The 19281-nt window shown below is 47.0% G+C and overlaps 1 protein-coding gene across 1 annotated transcript in view; it reads left to right on the plus strand.

Moving 5' to 3' along the window:
* PRDM9 (PR/SET domain 9) overlaps positions 1 to 19281 on the plus strand; it is a 379759-nt gene that overhangs the window by 293425 nt on the left and 67053 nt on the right. The window contains exon 9 of the mRNA XM_030213360.1: positions 14492 to 14559. Within this exon, the coding sequence (XP_030069220.1) occupies positions 14492 to 14559 (68 nt within the window). The remainder of the gene's footprint in view (positions 1 to 14491; positions 14560 to 19281) is intronic.

A 19281-nucleotide genomic window follows, 5' to 3' on the forward strand; every position in this document is an offset into this window, starting at 1 on the left:
CTGACGAACACGAGCCAGTTCAGGCGGGAAGACGGCCGCGCTATGCGCGGTGCGCTATGGGCGAGCGAGGACTAGCAAAGGCCTTTGCTAGAGAAGTTTCCGATGGAGGGGCTGCCGTGGACGTCACCCATCAGTGAGAACAATCAGCCCTACTGTCCTCGGAGAATACCTTCTACAGGTATGTAGCATTCGCTTTAAGTTAGTACAATAAAAAAAGGTATCTTATTTAATGTTTTGTTTTATTTCTATATATTACCTTTAAAAGTGGACCTAACACGGCTACCACACCATTTTACTTAAGGTAGTGTCAGAATTCCATCTTAACCAGTCATCTGTTCTACCAACATTTTTCCCAAGACCTCATGCCCATCCTGGCAAATTGCACTGCACACTGTGGTCTGCAAGAGAGCCTTGATCTTCTGTCTGGAGTGGACTAAGGCCCATAGAAAGTTTTTGACCCCAAAAGGTAAGCACACTCTTTCCAGTTCCCTCGCAGACTGCATTACCTTTTCTTATGCCGGGCTTGGCTGACTCTTGGTCCATATCATGGCTCACAACATCAGAGCTATGGCCTAGTTGGTAGCCCATAGGAGGTCAGCCTCCATTAAGGAAATTTGCAGTGCTGTAACATTGGCTTCAGTACATGCATTCGCATATCACTACTTCCAAGAACAGGATTCCCAACAGCCGGTTCAGTCAGACAATCCTTCAGAATCTATTTAGAGTCTAGAATCCAACTCCACTAGGCCTATTTGTTTCAGTTCCAGCCTGTCTAAAAAAAAGTTGTAATAGTTAATTACTCAATTTTACCTGACACCAAAGCCAAAAGCAAAACTAGCCCTAACTGGCCCCTGAGCAAACCCCCCTCCCCCTCAGGGATCCACAGCTCAACAAGAGTCCACTTCTTGGGCCTACCGCTTTGATAGCTACTGAGGGCAGGAACAATCCTAATTTGCTCCTAGCCACACCTATTCCTGTGTCAAAATGGATTCCAGGACTTCCAGTGGCTGTCTCATGAGACCGCCTCTGGTCATTGCAGCAGCCATTTTGAGATTCAAGCTGGCACGGACAGATGCAATCCCCACTTGCTCTTGCCTATTGCTGGCTCCAATTTCAGAATGGCTGCTGTCTCGAAAAACACATTTTGATGCAGGAATGAGTGGGAATCGGTAGGCCCAGGAGGAGGTTGGGAGTGGGTGCTGCACAGCAGTTTCAGTTTCAGCAGAAATGAACCAGCCTTTTTGGCTGAAATGTTAGTTAGTTAGTTAGTTAGTTGGATTTATTAACCATCTTTTTGAAGAGATTCACCCAAGGTGGTGTACAGTAGGTATAATTTAACATCAAACTTACAATTTTGTTAACAGCATAACAATAGTAAAATGTACAAGTATAAACACAGATACAATACATACAGCAAATTGAAACATAATAGGACTACCATGAAACTGATCAGAAATATACACATTTAACATGAATTTCGGGCCATTTTTGGCACCATAACCAAAATTTGGTCAGCTTGTAAACCAGATCAGTGGAAGGGAAGACTACTCTCCAGAACTCCTAGGAGAGGAAGATTGCAATCATACATAAGCAGGTATTCTTATCATTTAGCCTGGGGATTCGGGTGGCCATGTGTAGTGGCTATCACTCTGGCTCTGCTTCACTGGGTTCAATGGTTATCCTTCTGGAGTCCGGGGCAACCTACTATCAGATAGCCTCTATGGTCTGGTGCAAATTATCTCTTGGTCAGTTGCTTTGATTTCTACAGCTTGGTGGTTGCTCTGAATCCACAATTTGACAGGATACGTGGCCTTGAGCTCCTCTTCAAGGAGAATCTATTGTTAGTGAGGAGATAGAGAGACTGTGAAGGATCTGAGAGAACTTATATCCCAGTGGTTGTCTGAGGACTAAGCATGTTTGACCTTTGGAACAAGGTCAGTCAGATTTGCTTCTGGATGACAAACAATACAAGCTAAGCAAGAAGTCCATACTTAGGCTTCTAAATTTCAGGCCATGAGTTAGTGGAGTCTCTGGTCCAAGTTGCTTCTGCTTCTTGAAATGAAAATTTCCTGATGCACTCCAGGAGGGGGATCATCTGTGGGGGGTTTTCATGGAGTAAGTCAACATAACCTCATTTCTATGGGTTTTCGAGGTGATTCTTTGGGCGAAGCCCTGGAGTGCACTATCCTCATTTGAGGCACCTTTATGGTGTGTCCCTGTGATTTGACCACTAAAGTCAGGGTGGTTCAGTCTTCCCCACAAAGGCTTCTTGCTTGGGTGCCATGGTTCTGGTGGCACTTGATGAGTGGGGTTGCAAATACTCCATTTATTTTGTGTTCCTAAAGAAGGGAAGGTTCAGTTGAGCCCATTCTCGACTTAAAGGCTGTCAACAGGTACCGTGGTTAACTGTTTTTTTTTTTTTTTTTTGCATGGAAACTTTGCTCCTTGTGGTCCTGATAAGAGAATTCTTCTCTTCATTGGATCTTTCATAGGCTTACCTCCACATCTCAATCATTCAGCAGTACCACAGTTCTTATAGCTCATCATCCTCAGTCAGCATGTTCAGTTCTGTACCTTTACTTTGGGTTAGCCACAGCTTCAAGGACCTTTTATAAGGTTATTTATTTTATTTATTTATTTATTTATTACATTTGTATCCCACATTTTCCCACCTATTTGTAGGCTCAATGTGGCTTACATAGTACCGGAGAGGCCTATGCAGGCTCCGGTGTGAACAAATACAGGGTGATGTTGTGGTAAGATCAAGTTCATGTGGCACAGCCACATTAGGGAATCGGAGAACGGAAGAGTTGTGTTATGTCCATTATGTGCTTTAGTTTGGTTGTGTTGCAGAGATTAGGCATTTAAGTTGGATTGGTAGGGTATGCCTTTTTAAACAGGTTGGTTTTTAGTGATTTCCGGAAGTTTAGGTGGTCGTACGTTGTTTTCAAGGCTTTTGGTAATGCGTTCCACAGTTGTGTGCTTATGTAGGAAAAACTAGATGTGTAAGTTGTTTTGTATTTAAGTCCTTTTCAACTTGGGTAGTGCAGATTTAGATAAGATCGTGTTGATTCGGATGTATTTCTAATTGGTAAGTCGATCAAGTCTGTCATGTAACTCGGGCTTCTCCATAGATGATTTTGTGAACCAGGGTGCAGACTTTGAAGGCGATGCATTCTTTGATTGGGAGCCAGTGTAGTTTTTCACGGAGGAGTTTTGCGCTTTCAAATCGTGTTTTACCAAATATAAGCCTAGCTGCCGTGTTTTGAGCGTTTCTTTAAGGTTTGTTCTATGCATCCCGCATAAATTCCATTGCAATAATCAAAGTGGCTTAGTACCATTGATTGTATCAGGTTGCGAAATGTTTCCCTCGGGAAGAATTGCTTCACGCATTTGAGTTTCCACATTGAGTGGAACATTTTCTTTGTTGTGGATGCCACTTGGCTCTCTAGTGTTAAGTTACAGTCCATTATAACGCCGAGGATTTTCAAGCTGTCTGAGATAAGAAGGGTGTGATCTGAGGTGTTGATACTTGTGGGGATGTTCGCGCTGTGTTGGGATGAGACAATGAGTTTTTTCTAAAGTTTTAGTTGAAATGCATTTCCCATGAATCCATGATGTTCAGGCCGAGCTTGATTTCGTTGGTGGTTTATGTCAGTTTGGTTTGTAAGGAATGTATATTGTGACATCATCTGCATGTATAAAAGGGTTAAGGCCATGGTTGGATAAGGACTTGGCAAGTGGGGTCATCATTAAGTTGAATAGGATCGATGATAGCAGTGATCCTTGCAGTACTCCACAGTCTGCTTTCCACGGTGATGATATGTTTGAATTTGATTCTACTTGATTTGTTCTTGTGGTTAGGAAGCCCTAGATCCAGTTAAGTATGTTTCCACCAATCCCGAACTTATCTAGTAATCTTATTCATATATTATGGTTTACCATGTCGAATGCACTAGACATGTCGAATTGGAGGAGAAGGATGTTTTTGCCTGTTGGTATTTCCTGCTTGAATTTGGCTAGAAGAGTGAGTAATACTGTTTCCGTGCTGTGGAGGGGGCGAAAGCCTGACGGTGATTTGTGTAATATTGAGAATTTGTTTATGTAATCTGTAAGTTGTTTGGTTACCATGCTTTCCATCAGTTTGACCACTAACGGGATAGATGCTACTGGACGGTAGTTAATGATTTCGTTTGTATTTTTTTCTTGGTATCTTTTGGTATTGGGGTGAGTAGGATGTTGCCATTTTCCTTAGGGAAGAGGCCTTGCTGAAGCATGTAATTTAGGTGAGATGTGAGGTTTACTATGAAGCGGTCAGGGGCGAATTTCATTAGGTAGCTGGAACAGGTATCTAGTTTACAGTGAGTGTTGGAAAACCTATTAATCGCCTGGGTAACTGTTTTGACGGTAAGGATGGCGAAGTTTATCTAGGTCCGATCTGCCGGGTATTCTCCAATGGTTGGGTCCAATTCATTAAGGAAGTTTTCAATGTCGGTGTTGTTCTGAGGTAGCGTGTTGCGTAGGTTTACAATTTTTTCATTGAAGTACTTCGCACGTTTATCTGCAGATGGGATGTCTGTATTCGTGGTAGTGACCAAGTTGGTGTCTAGGAGTTTGTTCACAAATTGGTATAATTCTTCATGTCTTGTAATCTGGCCCTATTTGGTTTTATAGTATGATCTTTTGGCCTGTCTTATTGTATATTTGTATTTTCTTGTATTTGTTTCCACTTGTTGAGTGTATGTTCATCTTTTGTTTTATTCCACGCTCATTCGAGTTTCCTGGTTTGTGTTTTTAACTTTTTCAGTTCATCGTTGAACCATGATGTCGAGTTATGCTTGCGTGGGGTTCTTGTTCGTAAGGGCGCAATTTCATCTAGTATGCTTTTGCATCTTTTGTCCCATTCTATGAGGTAGTATATGGAGTCTGTTTGTGTTGCCCATTCATTATTGTATATTAGTTGCCAGAATGTTTTCATGTCTACTTGACCTCTTGTGCTGTAGGATGTGTGTTCAAGTATTCGTTGTATACCCTTCTTCCACCAATGTAGGGATAGGTTTAGTTTGTAGTGGTCAGTCCAGGGTGTCTCTGTCCATTTCGTATTTGTTATTGTTAGGTTATGATGGTAAGGGCAGCCTTCTTGCACAAGGAGGGGATGATAGTTCTTCCCTACCTGGTCAACTGCTTAATCGGGGCCAAGTCAGAGTAGGATAACAGGTGAGTGACTGCCAGAGTGGTACTAGTACTCAAAGCCTTGCAATGAGTGATTCATTTCACAAAGAGTTCTCTATGACCATCCCAGAGTCTTGTCTGTCTTGGGGCTTTGTTCAACACTAAACATAACAAGGTGTACTTGATCCTGGAGAGAGCAAACAAACTGTTATCCCAGTTTTGGACTTTGCAGGCTCATTGGTGCCCAGGGTCTGGGTTAATTTCAGATTATTTATGATTGCGTGATGAATATTCTGATTAAGAACCATGGAGGGGCATAATCGAAAGGGGTGCCCAAGTTTTCATAAGGTGGCTTACCCCTATTATGTATCTGTTAGTGGAGATGACTCTCATGGCTCCAAACTAGATAGTGGTCACCTCAGATACAAGTTTGAAGGGTTGAGGTGCACATTTGCCTGGACCAGGTTACTCTGGATTGGTGGTTAGGCCATTTTGGGAAGCACTTTGATCAGTCATCTCAAGACCCAAGTGATCCAGTTAGCCTTGATGTATTTTCTGCCTTAATTGTAAGGGGCAGTGGTGTGTGTTCTATCAGACAATACCACAGCAGTGGCAAATGTACAGTCGAGGGGAACCAAGAGCCTAGGGGTGGCCTTGGAAGTAAAGTTACTATTCTCCGAGGACAAGCAGGCTGCTTGTTCTCACGACTGGGTGACGTCCGCGGCAGCCCCCACCAACCGGAAGAAGCTTCGCGGGCGGTCCGCACGCAGGGCACGCCCACCGCGTATGCGCGGCCGCCTTCCCGCCCGTGTGCGACCGTTCCCGCCAGTTCCTTTTTTTTCCGCGACTGGAGAGAGTCGTGCCTTCGCCGCTCTCTCTGTTCTCAGCCCCGGAAAAAACCGTCGCGTTACGCAAACTTCTTTGTTTTATTTTATTTAGGTGCCGCGCGCTCCCCTTTTCTTTCTGTTAAAAAAAAAAAAAAAGGAGCACGCGCTCCCATTTTCCCTCGTTTCTAGCGGGGGCGTCGCGTTGCGGCCTAGTGGCCCGCACGGTCGTTTTATTTTTCGAGGTGTGATTACCGCCACCATCGACGACTTAACTTCGCCGACGCGATTTTTCCGTCGATGTCCTCGAAGGTCCCGAGTGGATTTAAAAAGTGTGGTCGGTGCGGCCGGCTGATCTCGCAGACCGACAACCCACGCTTGGTGCCTCCAGTGCCTCGGGCCGGAGCACAATATCAAGTCGTGTTCCTTGTGTCTCGGTCTCCGGAAACGGACTCAGGTTGCGAGGCAAGTTCTTCGGGACCGTCTTTTTGGAACTTGCGCCGGCCCCTCGACGTCGACCTCGACGGCATCGGTATCGACGGGCGGTTCTTCGGTACCGGTATCAATGCCTGAGAAATCGGCACCGATGGCATCGACCCCAGGAGCACAGGTCCCGTCGGCCCGCCGGTCCTCCGGTGAAGGTAGGGGTGAGAGGCCGCGTGGGCAATCGGCCCTCGGGACCGAACCCTGTCTGACCCGGTCCCTCGGGACCGAGGGGGATCGACCTCCTCCTCCTCTGCTCCACCTGGCGCCGATGACGGGCACCGCAAAAAGTCAAAAAAGCACCGTCATCGATCGCCCTCGATGCACCAGGATACCGGTGCCGGCGAGGAGTCGACGCCGAAGCGTCCTCGTCGAGAGGAGAGATCCCCTTCGGTTGTGGAGGTACCGACGCGTCAGGGTCCCAGCACTTCGGTGCAGTCCTCCTGGACCCGAGCAGCTTCCGGCACCGACACCTCTACCGGCCCCACCGTCTTTCCCGGCAGCGGGCCTGGACGAGTGCCCTCCGAGCCATCCTTCGGGGATCCTGGAAGGGCTGATGCGCCAGGCTGTGCCGGCGCCGGGGGTGCTTGCGCCCTCGGCGCCGTTGACTGTGGCGCCGGCGAGCTCTAGCCCGGTGCCGAGGCCGTCGACACCGCCGCCGCTTGCGGCGCCGGTCTCGACCGCCACGCAGGTGGAGTCGACGTCGATGGATGGGAGCTTCGTCCCCGCCGGCGCGGGAGTCCACCGCTCGACGACACCGAGGCCTCGGTGCCTCAACGTCGAGCCGGGCCCGGTTCAGGACTCAGCTACATGAGCTTATGTCCGATACCGAGGAAGAGGCCTCGTGGGGGGAAGAGGAGGACCCCAGATATTTCTCCTCAGAGGAGTCTGCGGGCCCTCCCCTCTGACCCCACGCCTTCACCGGAGAGGAAGCTCTCACCCCCAGAGAGCCTCTCCTTTGCCTCCTTGTAAGGGATATGTCTATCTGCATTCTCTTCCCCGTGGTCTCTGTGGATGAGCCGAGGGCTGAGATGCTCGAGGTCCTCGACTATCCATCACCACTAGAGAGTCCTCCACGGTGCCGTTGCACAATGTCCCTCAAAGAGACACTGCTTCGGAACTGGATGAGACCGCTATCTAATCCCACCATCCCCAGAAAGCGGAATCCCAGTACAGAATCCACTCTGACCCAGAGTTAAATGCGGCCCCAATTGCCCCATGACTCGGCGGTCGTGGATTCTGCTCTCAAGAGGGCACGGAGTTCGAGGGATACCGCCTCGGCGCCCCCCGGGGCGGGAGTCTCGCACTCTGGACTCGTTTGGGAGGACGGCCTACCAATCCTCCATGCTCGTGACCCGCATCCAGTCATACCAGCTCTATACGAGCATCCACATGCGGAACAATGTGAAGCAACTGGCGGACCTGGTCGATAAGCTCCCGCCGGAGCAGTCCAGGCCTTATCAGGTGGTGGTCAGGCAGCTGAAGGCGTGCAGAAAGTTCCTGTCCAGGGGTATCTATGACACCTGTGACGTGGCATCTCGAGCTGCGGCCCCAAGGTATAGTGATGCGCAGGCTCTCATGGCTGCGTGCCTCTGACCTGGACAACCGCACCCAGCAGAGACTGGCCGACGTCCCTTGCCGGGGGATAATATTTTCGGTGAGAAAGTCGAGCAGCTGGTGGACCAACTGCATCAGCGGGAAACCGCCCTCGACAAGCTCTCCCACCGGGCGCCTTCAGCATCCACCTCAACAGGTGGACGTTTTTCCCGGGCCCGGCAGGCTGCACCCTATTCTTTTGCGCAGCGTAGGTACACCCAGCCGGCCCGAAGGCCTCGTCAGGCACAGGGACAGCCCCAGCGAGCTCGTTCTCGTCAACAGCGTGCGCCTAAGCAGCCCCCTGCGCCTCCACAGCAAAAGCCGGGGACGGGCTTTTGACTGGATCCACGGGCACATAGCCGCCCTCAAAGTGTCCGTGCCGGACGATCTACCGGTCGGAGGGAGGTTAAAATCTTTTCACCAAAGGTGGCCTCTCATAACCTCCGACCAGTGGGTTCTCCAAATAGTGCGGTGCGGATAAGCCCTGAATTTGGCCTCCCCTCCACCAAATTGTCCTCCGGGAGCTCAATCCTTCAGCTCCCATCACAAGCAGGTACTTGCAGAGGAACTCTCCGCCCTTCTCAGCGCCAATGCGGTCGAGCCCGTACCACCCGGGCAAGAAGGGCAGGGATTCTATTCCAGGTACTTCCTTGTGGAAAAGAAAACAGGGGGGATGCGTCCCATCCTAGACCTGAGAGGCCTGAACAAATTCCTGGTCAAAGAAAAGTTCAGGATGCTTTCCTTGGGCACCCTTCTGCCAATGATTCAGAAAAACGATTGGCTATGTTCCTGGATTTAAAGGACGCATACACTCACATCCCGATACTGCCAGCTCACAGACAGTATCTCAGATTCCGCCTGGGCGCACGGCCACTTTCAGTATTGTGTGCTGCCCTTTGGGCTCGCCTCTGCCCCACGAGTGTTTACAAAGTGCCTCGTGGTGGTAGCGGCCTACCTACGCAAGCTGGGAGTGCACGTGTTCCCATATCTCGACGATTGGCTGGTCAAGAGCACCTCGGAGGCAGGAGCCCTCCGGTCTATGCAGTGCACTATTCATCTTCTGGAGCTGCTGGGTTTGTGATAAATTACCCAAAGTCCCATCTCCAGCCAACACAGTCTCTGGAATTCATAGGAGCTCTGCTGAATACCCAGACAGCTCAGGCCTTCCTTCCCGAAGCGAGGGCCAACAACCTCCTGTCCCTGGCTTCGCAGGCCAGAGCGTCTCATCAGATCACAGCTCGGCAGATGTTGAGACTTCTGGGTCATATGGCCTCCACAGTTCATGTGACTCCCATGGCTCGTCTTCACATGAGATCTGCTCAATGGACCCTAGCTTCCCAGTGGTTTCAAGCCACCTGGAATCTAGAAGATGTCATCCGTCTCTCCACCAGCTACCGCACTCACTGCTCTGGTGGACCATCCGGACCAATTTGACCCTGGGACGTCCATTCCAAATTCCGCAGCCCACGAAAGTGCTGACGACGGATGCATCTCGCCTGGGATGGGGAGCTCATGTCGATGGGCTTCACACCCAGGGTCTGTGGTCCCTCCAGGAAAAGGATCTGCAGATCAACCTCCTGGAGCTCCGAGCGATCTGGAACGCACTGAAGGTTTTCAGAGACCGGCTGTCCTACCAAGTTATTCAAATTCGGACAGACAATCAGGTTGCAATGTATTACACCAACAAGCAGGGGGGCACCGGATCTCGCCCCTTGTGTCAGGAAGCCGTCGGCATGTGGCGGTGGGCTTGCCAGTTCGGCATGCTCCTCCAAGCCACATACCTGGCAGGTGTAAACAACAGTCTGGCCGACAGACTGAGCAGAGTCATGCAACCGCACGAGTGGTCGCTTCATTCCAGAGTGGTACGCAAGATCTTCCGAGAGTGGGGCACCCCCTCGGTGGACCTTTTTGCCTCTCAGACGAACCACAAGCTGCCTCTGTTCTGTTCCAGACTACAGGCCCACGGCAGACTGGCGTCGGATGCCTTTCTCCTCCATTGGGGGACCGGCCTCCTGTATGCTTATCCTCCATACCTTTGGTGGGGAAGACCTTACTGAAGCTCAAGCAAGACCACGGCACCATGATTCTGATAGCGCCCTTTTGGCCCCGTCAGATCTGGTTCCCTCTTCTTCTGGAGTTGTCCTCAGAAGAACCGTGGAGATTGGAGTGTTTTCCGACTCTCATCTCGCAGAACGACGGAGCGTTGCTGCACCCCAACCTTCAGTCCCTGGCCCTCACGGCCTGGATGTTGAGGGCGTAGACTTCACTGCGTTGGGTCTGTCTGAGGGTGTCTCCCGTATCTTGCTTGCCTCTAGGAAGGATTCCACTAAAAAGAGTTACTTTTTCAATGGAGGAGGTTTGTCGTTTGGTGTGAGAGCAAGGCCCTAGAACCTCGTTCTTGCCCTGCACAGAACCTGCTTGATACCTTCTGCACTTATCGGAGTCTGGCCTCAAGACCAACTCAGTAAGGAATCACCTTAGTGCGATTAGTGCTTACCATTATCGTGTGGAAGGTAAAGCCATCTCTGGAGAGCCTTTAGTCGTTCGATTCATGAGAGGCTTGCGTTTGTCAAAGCCCCCTATCAAGCCTCCTACAGTGTCATGGGATCTCAACGTCGTCCTCACCCAGCTGATGAAACCTCCTTTTGAGCCACTGAATACATGCCATCTGAAGTACTTGACCTGGAAGGTCATTTTCTTGGTGGCAGTTACTTCAGCTCGTAGGGTCAGTGAGCTTCAAGCCCTAGTAGCTCATGCTCCTATACCAAATTTCATCACACACAGAGTAGTACTCCGCACCCCACCCAAAGTTCCTGCCGAAGGTGGTGTCGGAGTTCCATCTTAACCAGTCAATTGTCTTGCCAACATTCTTCCCCAGGCCGCATACCCGCCCTGCTGAACGTCAGTTGCACACATTGGACTGCACGAGAGCATTGGCCTTCTACTTGGAGCGGACACAGCCCCACAGACTGTCCGCCCAATTGTTTGTTTCTTTCGACCCTAACAGGCTAGGGGTCGCTGTCGGGAAACGCACCATCTCCAATTGGCTAGCAGATTGCATTTCCTTCACTTACGCCCGGCTGGGCTGGCTCTTGAGGGTCATGTCACGGCTCATAGTGTTAGAGCCATGGCAGCGTCAGTGGCCCACTTGAAGTCAGCCACTATTGAAGAGATTTGCAAGGCTGCGACGTGGTCATCTGTCCACACATCACATCACATTACTGCCTCCAGCAGGATACCCGACGCGACAGTCGGTTCGGGCAGTCGGTGCTGCAGAATCTGTTTGGGGTGTAAATCCAACTCCACCCTCCAGGACCCGAATTTATTCTGGTCAGGCTGCACTCTCAGTTAGTTGTTCTGTCGTAGGTCAATTTTCTGTGTACCCTCGCCGTTGCGAGGTTCAATTGACCTGGGTTCTTGTTTTGAGTGAGCCTGAGAGCTAGGGATACCCCAGTCGTGAGAACAAGCAGCCTGCTTGTCCTCGGAGAAAGTGAATGATACATACCTGTAGCAGGTGTTCTCCGAGGACAGCAGGCTGATTGTTCTCACCTACCCTCCCTCCTCCCCTTTGGAGTTGCGTTTTCATCTTTTGCTTGTCATTCAACTGGCGGGAACGGTCGCGCAAGGGCGGGAAGGCGGCCGCGCATACGCGGTGGGCGTGCCCTGCGTGCGGACCGCCCGCGAAGCTTCTTCCGGTTGGTGGGGGCTGCCGCGGACGTCACCCAGTCGTGAGAACAATCAGCCTGCTGTCCTCGGAGAACACCTGCTACAGGTATGTATCATTCACTTTATAGTGGGCTGAGAAGCACTTCAGGATCATCTCAGCAGCCTATGTAATAGGAGTGGAACATAACCAGGCCAATTTCCTTACCCAAGGAATGGGAATTTGGCCATAAGACAATCCAAGCATCAGCCCAGTGGATCACAGGGCAAAATGCCAAGGCCAATGAGCTCTTCAGCTGAAGAAGAAAACGTGGGGAAAACACTCAAAGCATGTCTCATGGAATCTTTCCAACCCCTCTCTGTGTGTGAATATATGTATTTATAAATGTACATATATGTGTGTGTGTTGGGGCAGTTACAGGGGATAGATTTTTAGGGTGGTGCAGTTTTTAGGGATGGGGAACTTTGCAGGGTGGTAGGGAGTTGTGAGTGGATAGCTTTTGACCTGTACACTTTGTAGGATGATGGAGCAGTTGTGAGGAATTAGTTTTTGAGTTTGAAACAGTGCAGTGATAGAGGAGTTGTAAGGACATTATGGGAGTGGGAGCAGTTAGGGTAATTTTGGGGGTGAGGCAGCTGTGAGTACTTTTTAGAAATAGGAGCAATTTCTGGGTTGTTATAAGGGAGAGCTTTGGAGGGGCAGCAGTTGTTGGGGATTGCATTTGATGACTCTGTTCCATTGGAATCAGTTCACTTGGAATCAGTTTGTTCATCTTTCTTTTTGTTTTTTTTCCCAAGAAATACACTCAAGGTCCTGGTGAAGTTCTTCATTTACTTGGATTTTCATTGGTTTTTGCTTAGGAACTTGAAAATTACTAACCTTTTTCTGTAGCTCAGAGAGACTGTTCTGTTTGCAGGGCCATGCAAAGGTGGAGTGGTTGTCCACAGTTTTCCTGCATTCGCTCTGCATATTTCTTCAAAGGGCATTAAGTGCCAGAAGGACTTAGAGTGCATTCAACTAGGCCTCATGCCATGTCTTGGACAGAGAATAGTTCTGTTAAGCCAGAAAATATTTTTGGGCAGTTATCTGACCTTCCATGCATTTTAAATAAATATCCTTGCATTTGTTCATGAAGCACTACAAGTTTTTCTTCCACCTGCCCTTTGTGAAAATGCTTAGGTACTTTCCAGGCACCTGGACTGGTCTAGCAGGAAGATAAGGAAGGAGAAATTTACTCATACCTGTTAATTTCTGTTCCTTGAGTCATGCTAGATAAGTCCAGAACCCTCTGGGAAGATAGTGACTGCTGTAGAGAGGATTGCCCATATCTACAGCACTATGTCCTATGCATTCTTCTGCAGTTTGTTCTGTCCATCCCTCAGTAACTGTCAGACATGTGAGTTCTTGTACCAAGTAGAGCCCTGCCATGCCCGGTACTCAGACCAGGTTCTGCTTGGCGGCCGGACAACCCCGGGTTTCATCTGCGCTGACCGCTGTTCCCCAGAGGTTGAGCCCCTAGGTGCGGGCAGCCTGCAGGGCTTATGAGATGGAGCAGGAAGCGGGGTGATGAACATGACAGCCAGACAGGCAGCAGGCAAGAGAGTGATCCAGGTACAGGCAGAGTCAGTAGGCAGGCAGCAAACATGAGAGTAATCCAGGTACAGGCAAGGTCAGGAGGCAGGCAGCAGACACAAGATTAATCCAGGTACAGGAAGAGTCAGTAGGCAGGCAGCAGACACAAGACTAATCCAGGTACAGGCAGAGTCAGTAGGCAGGCAGCAGACACAAGAGTAATCCAGTTACAGGCAGAGTCAGTAGGCAGGCAGCAGACACAAGAGTAATTCAGGTACATAAGTCAGCAACGAAGAACAAAGTAGAGGAGAAGCACACTACTGAGCAAGTAACACCTACCAAAGTAGAAGCCGAAGCAAGGAGTCTAGGGAGAGCTCAGCTGATAAAGTGCTGGCGTCTGACATCAGCAGGGAGAAGGGGCACAGCCATAGGACAAGAGCAGGGGAAGGAGGAACCTGAAGACCAATAGGAGAGAAGCAAGGGAAGCCAGGCAGAGGAAGAGCAGACCCAGGTGGGTGGAAGCAAAGCAATCAAGGAACCTGGAAGCCAAGCAGAGAGAACAGAGCCAGGTGCATGGAAGCAAAGCAATCAAGGAGCCTAAAGCCAAAAAAGAACTACACACAAATGGCTCAGGGCTGTGCCAGTCAAGTATGCATGTCGACGGGACCCTGCGCAGCCCGAGGACGCCGCTTTTGTTGAGGTAGGGGACATGACAGTAACTGGCCTTGAACAGTTCTCAATGCAGAACAAAGAAAGGAGTGGAGGTCAGGCAGAAGAATTTAAGAAGGGTTTTTTTTCCCCCTGGTTAATATATTTTTTGGTTTTCCTGTTATCTTGGCTTTGACATTAGTATGGTGACTAGTGCAGGGCTGCACCATGGAAATATAGTGAGGATGATGTCGCTGGAAAGCTGTATTCTTTGTTTCCATCTGTGGCTTGCACATCATAAACCCAATCATTTGGGCAGGTCTAGCAGGACTTGAAGAACAAAAATTAATAGATCAGAGTAAATTTCTCCTTTGCTTCAAATATTGCTGTAAATCCTGTGGTTCAAGTATACTGCTTAATATTTTGAATCCTAATTTTCTGGCTAGCTAGGAATTCATATATTGCTTTATTAAACTTTAAAATATACTACACTTCATTAACAATTTCTCGAGTATTTTCTTTAAACCCACAGATAACCAAAGGGAGAAACTGTTATGAGTACATTGATGCAATCAATGAATCATATTCAAACTGGATGAGGTAAGGGCCATGGCACTTCTATCCTAAACATATTCCTCTCCCTTTCTGTTTCTTAAATGGTATTTCTCAGTGGACAAGAAGGATGTAATCAGCCACATATATGGGTGATGTCATCCCTGATGGCACCAGGTCGGATCTACTCTTTCAGAGCCCAGAAGAGTCCAGAAAAGCTCTCTGGGTATGCACGAGTGCTCCCTTCTTTGTGATTGTTTCTCCTCCTACTCAGTTTTTTCTCATCCACTGGCAAGTCTACAACAGATCTGCTATCTTACTCATTCACTGTTAGAGGATTAAAACTAAAAAGGGGACCACCCTTCTTTTAAGTTCTCCCTTCATCAGTGCTGCTACTCCAAGGGGGACACTTTCAGCTACCCACAGAAATTAATGCAAAGGACTGTTTTTCAGGCACCCCTGGAGCTCAACAGAAGTAGTTTCAGCCTGCACATTCTCTTCCAAGAGCCCTCTCTTCATACTTGCAGAATGGGTAATTTATAGAATGTCTCTTTATTTCAGAAAAGTACATTTATCAAGCTTTCAACCAGATATTACACAGTTCCAAACATGTACACTGCTCATCTCACCTTTCTTTCCAATTTTTGTTACCCACTTTCCCCTCCACCCCTCACACATAGACAGCTAGTGTTAGTAGCTATGGATCCTAACTGTGGAGCCAGAGTCATGACCCAAAGTTAAATCTCATTACAGTCAATATCATGCCAATAGTTCAGTTACTCAAAGTATATAACACACTTCTCAACCTAAGCATCGGAGTCCAAAAATATATGAATACATTCACTTTCCTTTTCCCCACTCGCTGAATTGACATAAGCTCCATCCATAACAGATTGTGTATTTGATTCCTCCATAACATCAATGTGGGGGTTCTTCCTGTATCCAGTGTATTAGGATGTATTGCTTTGCTATCAACATATCTTCTCACAAATAAGCAATCTTCATTCCGTTCTAAGTTCAACTTCTAGTCCAGATTGAATAGATGTATATTTCCTTATTTCTGGATATTTTCTTTCCCTGGAGTGATCCAGATACATTCACACTTGCTGCCAGAATTGTTCTGTATGAAGGCAGTCCCACCAGCAGTGAATATAGGATCCTTCCAGATGTTTACATTTAGGAAACTACCTTCATGTACTTTGTAGTGCATCTCTTACTTGTGCACTCTCCACTAGGTCATCTTCTCCCCTCTTCCACTCCAAAAAAATCCTCTCCTATATATTCACCTACTACATCTCTAACCCATTTCTGTATTGTATGTTAAAAGGGATCTTGCTTTCTTTCTTACATATTCTTTATAACACTGACCTATCATGCCTTTGGTTACCCCTTCTTGAAGCCACATATTATCAAAAGCTTTGTTATCCAGGGTATTTGGAGAGAGGATTTTGGACAGAATGTTTCATCTAGAGGTAGCAATACCCATCTTGCTCCCTTAGTCCATATCTTTCTTATAATACAGAAAACTGCAGTGCTTGAAGTATTCCCTTCTCTTTAACCTTACATATATTACATATCCCCTTCTCCATCCATGTCTTAATCCCATGTCTTGCAGCCGTGGGGAGGAATTCCTCATTGCCCTCCAAAATCAAATATACATAGCACCTCCCTGACATCCCATATTTTTTTCCTACATATTTGCAAAGCCCGTCTCACTGAATCCAAAAAGATGTTCACTCTAAGATGTTTTTGCAAATGTAGTCTACTTGCATGCAAGACATATTCCAGTGTGTACAGTTTAACCGTCTGACATTCTATGATCCTACTGCAAAAATTATTTGTTCCCCGCTACCACCACCACATCCATTCCCTATCTTGTCTTAATAAACTTGCCATATTGTATGGAGGAGTAGCCTAGTGGTTAGTGCAGTGGACTTTGATCCTGGGGAACTGAGTTTGATTCCCACTGCAGTTCCGTGTGACTCTGGGCAAGTCACTTAACTCTCCATTGCCCCTGGTAGAAAATAAGTACCTGAATATATGTACTACGCTTTGAATGTAGTTGCAAAAACCTCAGAAAGGCGGTCTATCAAGTCTCAATCCCCTTTCCCCCTTTCTAAGGTCAGGTAGACCTATTCCTCCTCCTTCCTTTGGAATCTGCAACAATTCCAACTGCATTCAGGCTGGGTGACCCCACCCCACAATAAACGTCCTAGTATTCTATTCCATTATTGTAAATCATTCTTCTGTAATGATATTGGCAGATTTTGTAGTAAATATAACCACTTTGGCAATAGTATCATGATTAAATATATTCTTCTCCGTAACGACAAAGATAAATCTTTCCAACTCTGTAAGAACCTTTGCATATCTCGCAATAGCATACATAGTAGTAGATGACGGCAGAAAAAAACCTGCACGGTCCATCCAGTCTGCCCATTGGAATCACTAATCTTAAATATTTTAACTAATCTGGATACCACCGAAGGAACTTTCCTGTCCACATTCTCTCCCTATCTATCTTCATTCTCAGCATTTAGGATGTCCTTTGATTAATTAAAATTCTTTACATTGATAAATCTTTGAAAATATTTTATTTATTTATTTGTTGACCGCCTTATGAAGAGATTCACCAAGGCGGTGTAAAGCAGTACAGTTTAACATAAAACTTACAATCTTGTTAACAGCATAACAATAGTAAAATAACCAAGAATAGACATAAATACAAAAAATGAGGTACATTTGAAAACAGTAAATTGAAGCGTAATGATAGAGTATCAAAAATGTACACATATAACAGCACTGGAGTTCAAATACCAGAGATATAATACAGTGTTAGCATAATACTAATGATACACCTAATAAGCATGCATTAGAACATTCAACTAACATACATATAGTAAACATAGTAGATGACGGCAGAAAAAGGCCTGCCTGCACGGTCCATCCAGTCTGCCCAACAACATAAACTCGTATGTGCTACTTTTTGTGTATACCTTACTTTGATTTGTATCTGCCATTTCAGGGCACAGACCGTAGAAGTCTTGCCCAGCACTAGCCCATCCCAACCATCATCCCCGCCTCCCCCCACCGGCTCTGCCACCCAATCTCGGGTAAGCTTCTGAGGATCCATTCCTTATGAATAGGATTCCTTTATGTTTATCCCACGCACGTTTGATGATGCTAAAGATTGTGTAAGGATTGTCAAGATTTGAGAGAGATCATGCTGTGGTTGCATCATAATAATAGACCATAAATAAAGCTGTCTTTACTTATTTATGTATTTATTTATTAGGATTTATTTACCGCCTTTTGAAGGAATTCACTCAAGGTGGTGTACAGTAAGAATAGATCAAATATGAGCAATAAACAATTGCAGCAGTAAAAATATTCAAAAACAATACAAAGTATGGCATGGTATACTATTTACAATGTCAACACAATACGTAATAGAACATTATAATTGATAGCGTAGAGTAAAGCAAAGATGTAACATATAGAATGGTAAGAAAGTAGGAAGAGTTAGAAAGTAAGGTGACTGATTTAAAGAAAGTTGCACATGAGGTCAGAGAAATGGTTAAATATTATCTCAGCTAGGGTAGGAGTGGATAACATATCCTGCTGCAGTATATGCAGCCTGAGTCACTCCTTGTGTGTGAGTGAGACTAACGAGTTAGTTACTTCTTCCAGTAAAGGCCTGGTTGAAGAGCCAAGCTTTCACCTGCTTCCTGAAGTAGAGATAGTCTTGTGTTAAGAGCAGCCTTTCAGGCAGTGTATTCCAGAGTGTGGGGGCTACTCCGGAGAAGGCTTGCTTGCGGGTATCACATCGTTGTAATGTCTTTTGGAGATGGTGTGGTTAGTGAAAGTCCTTGGGAGGACCTTAGTGTCCTTGGCGGTGTCTGGAGGATCATTCTATTTTTCAGGTACTCAGGGCCATTTTCTTTCGGGGCCTTGAAGATCAGACATAGAGTTTAAATTTAGCCCTGTATTGTACTGGTAGCCAATGAAGTTTTTGCAAAAATGGTGTGATATGTCACATCGCATGCAACCTTCTATGAGTCTTGCTGCTGCATTCTGAATCAACTGGAGCTGGTGCAGGCCCTTTGTAGTCAGACCATTGTATAGTGCATTGCAGTAATCCAGTCTTGATGTTATCATGGCATGCACAACTGGGATAAGATTTACCTTCTCGATGTAAGGAGAGAAGCAGCGTAGCTGTCGCAAATAGTAGAAGCAGCTCTTGAAGGATGCTTGGAATTGGGGAATCAGTGTAAGTGTTGACTCTAACTGTATTCCAAGGTTCCTGACTTTTGATTTGAGGGGGAGTTCATACTTCCCAAAAAGAAATTTTGATGTCAGGTATGTATCCCCTTGTGTTGGGGACCCAGAGAAGCTCGGTTTTACTTGGGTTCAGGCAAAGTTTGTTGAGTTTAGCCCATTCTTGAATTGATGTTAGACAGGTAATCAGTTTATTCAAGGCTGTAGGTAAGTCAGGTTTAATGGGTATGAGTAGCTGCACATCATCCGCATAGATGTAGAACTAAGTGTCCATTGACCGAATCAGCTCAGCTAGTGGTTTGAGGTAGATATTGAACAGAATAGGTGACAGTATCAATACTTGTGGAACCCCGCAGATCAGTGTCCATGGTGGTGATGAGTTGCTGCCAAACATTATGGATTGTTGCCTGTCTGATAGGTAGGATCTGAACCAAGCAAGAACTGTTCCATTGATACCTGTTTCTGTCAGTCGTGCTAGCATGATATCAAGAT

Source organism: Microcaecilia unicolor, chromosome 8 (assembly GCF_901765095.1).
Source record: "Microcaecilia unicolor chromosome 8, aMicUni1.1, whole genome shotgun sequence".
NCBI lineage: Eukaryota > Metazoa > Chordata > Amphibia > Gymnophiona > Siphonopidae > Microcaecilia > Microcaecilia unicolor.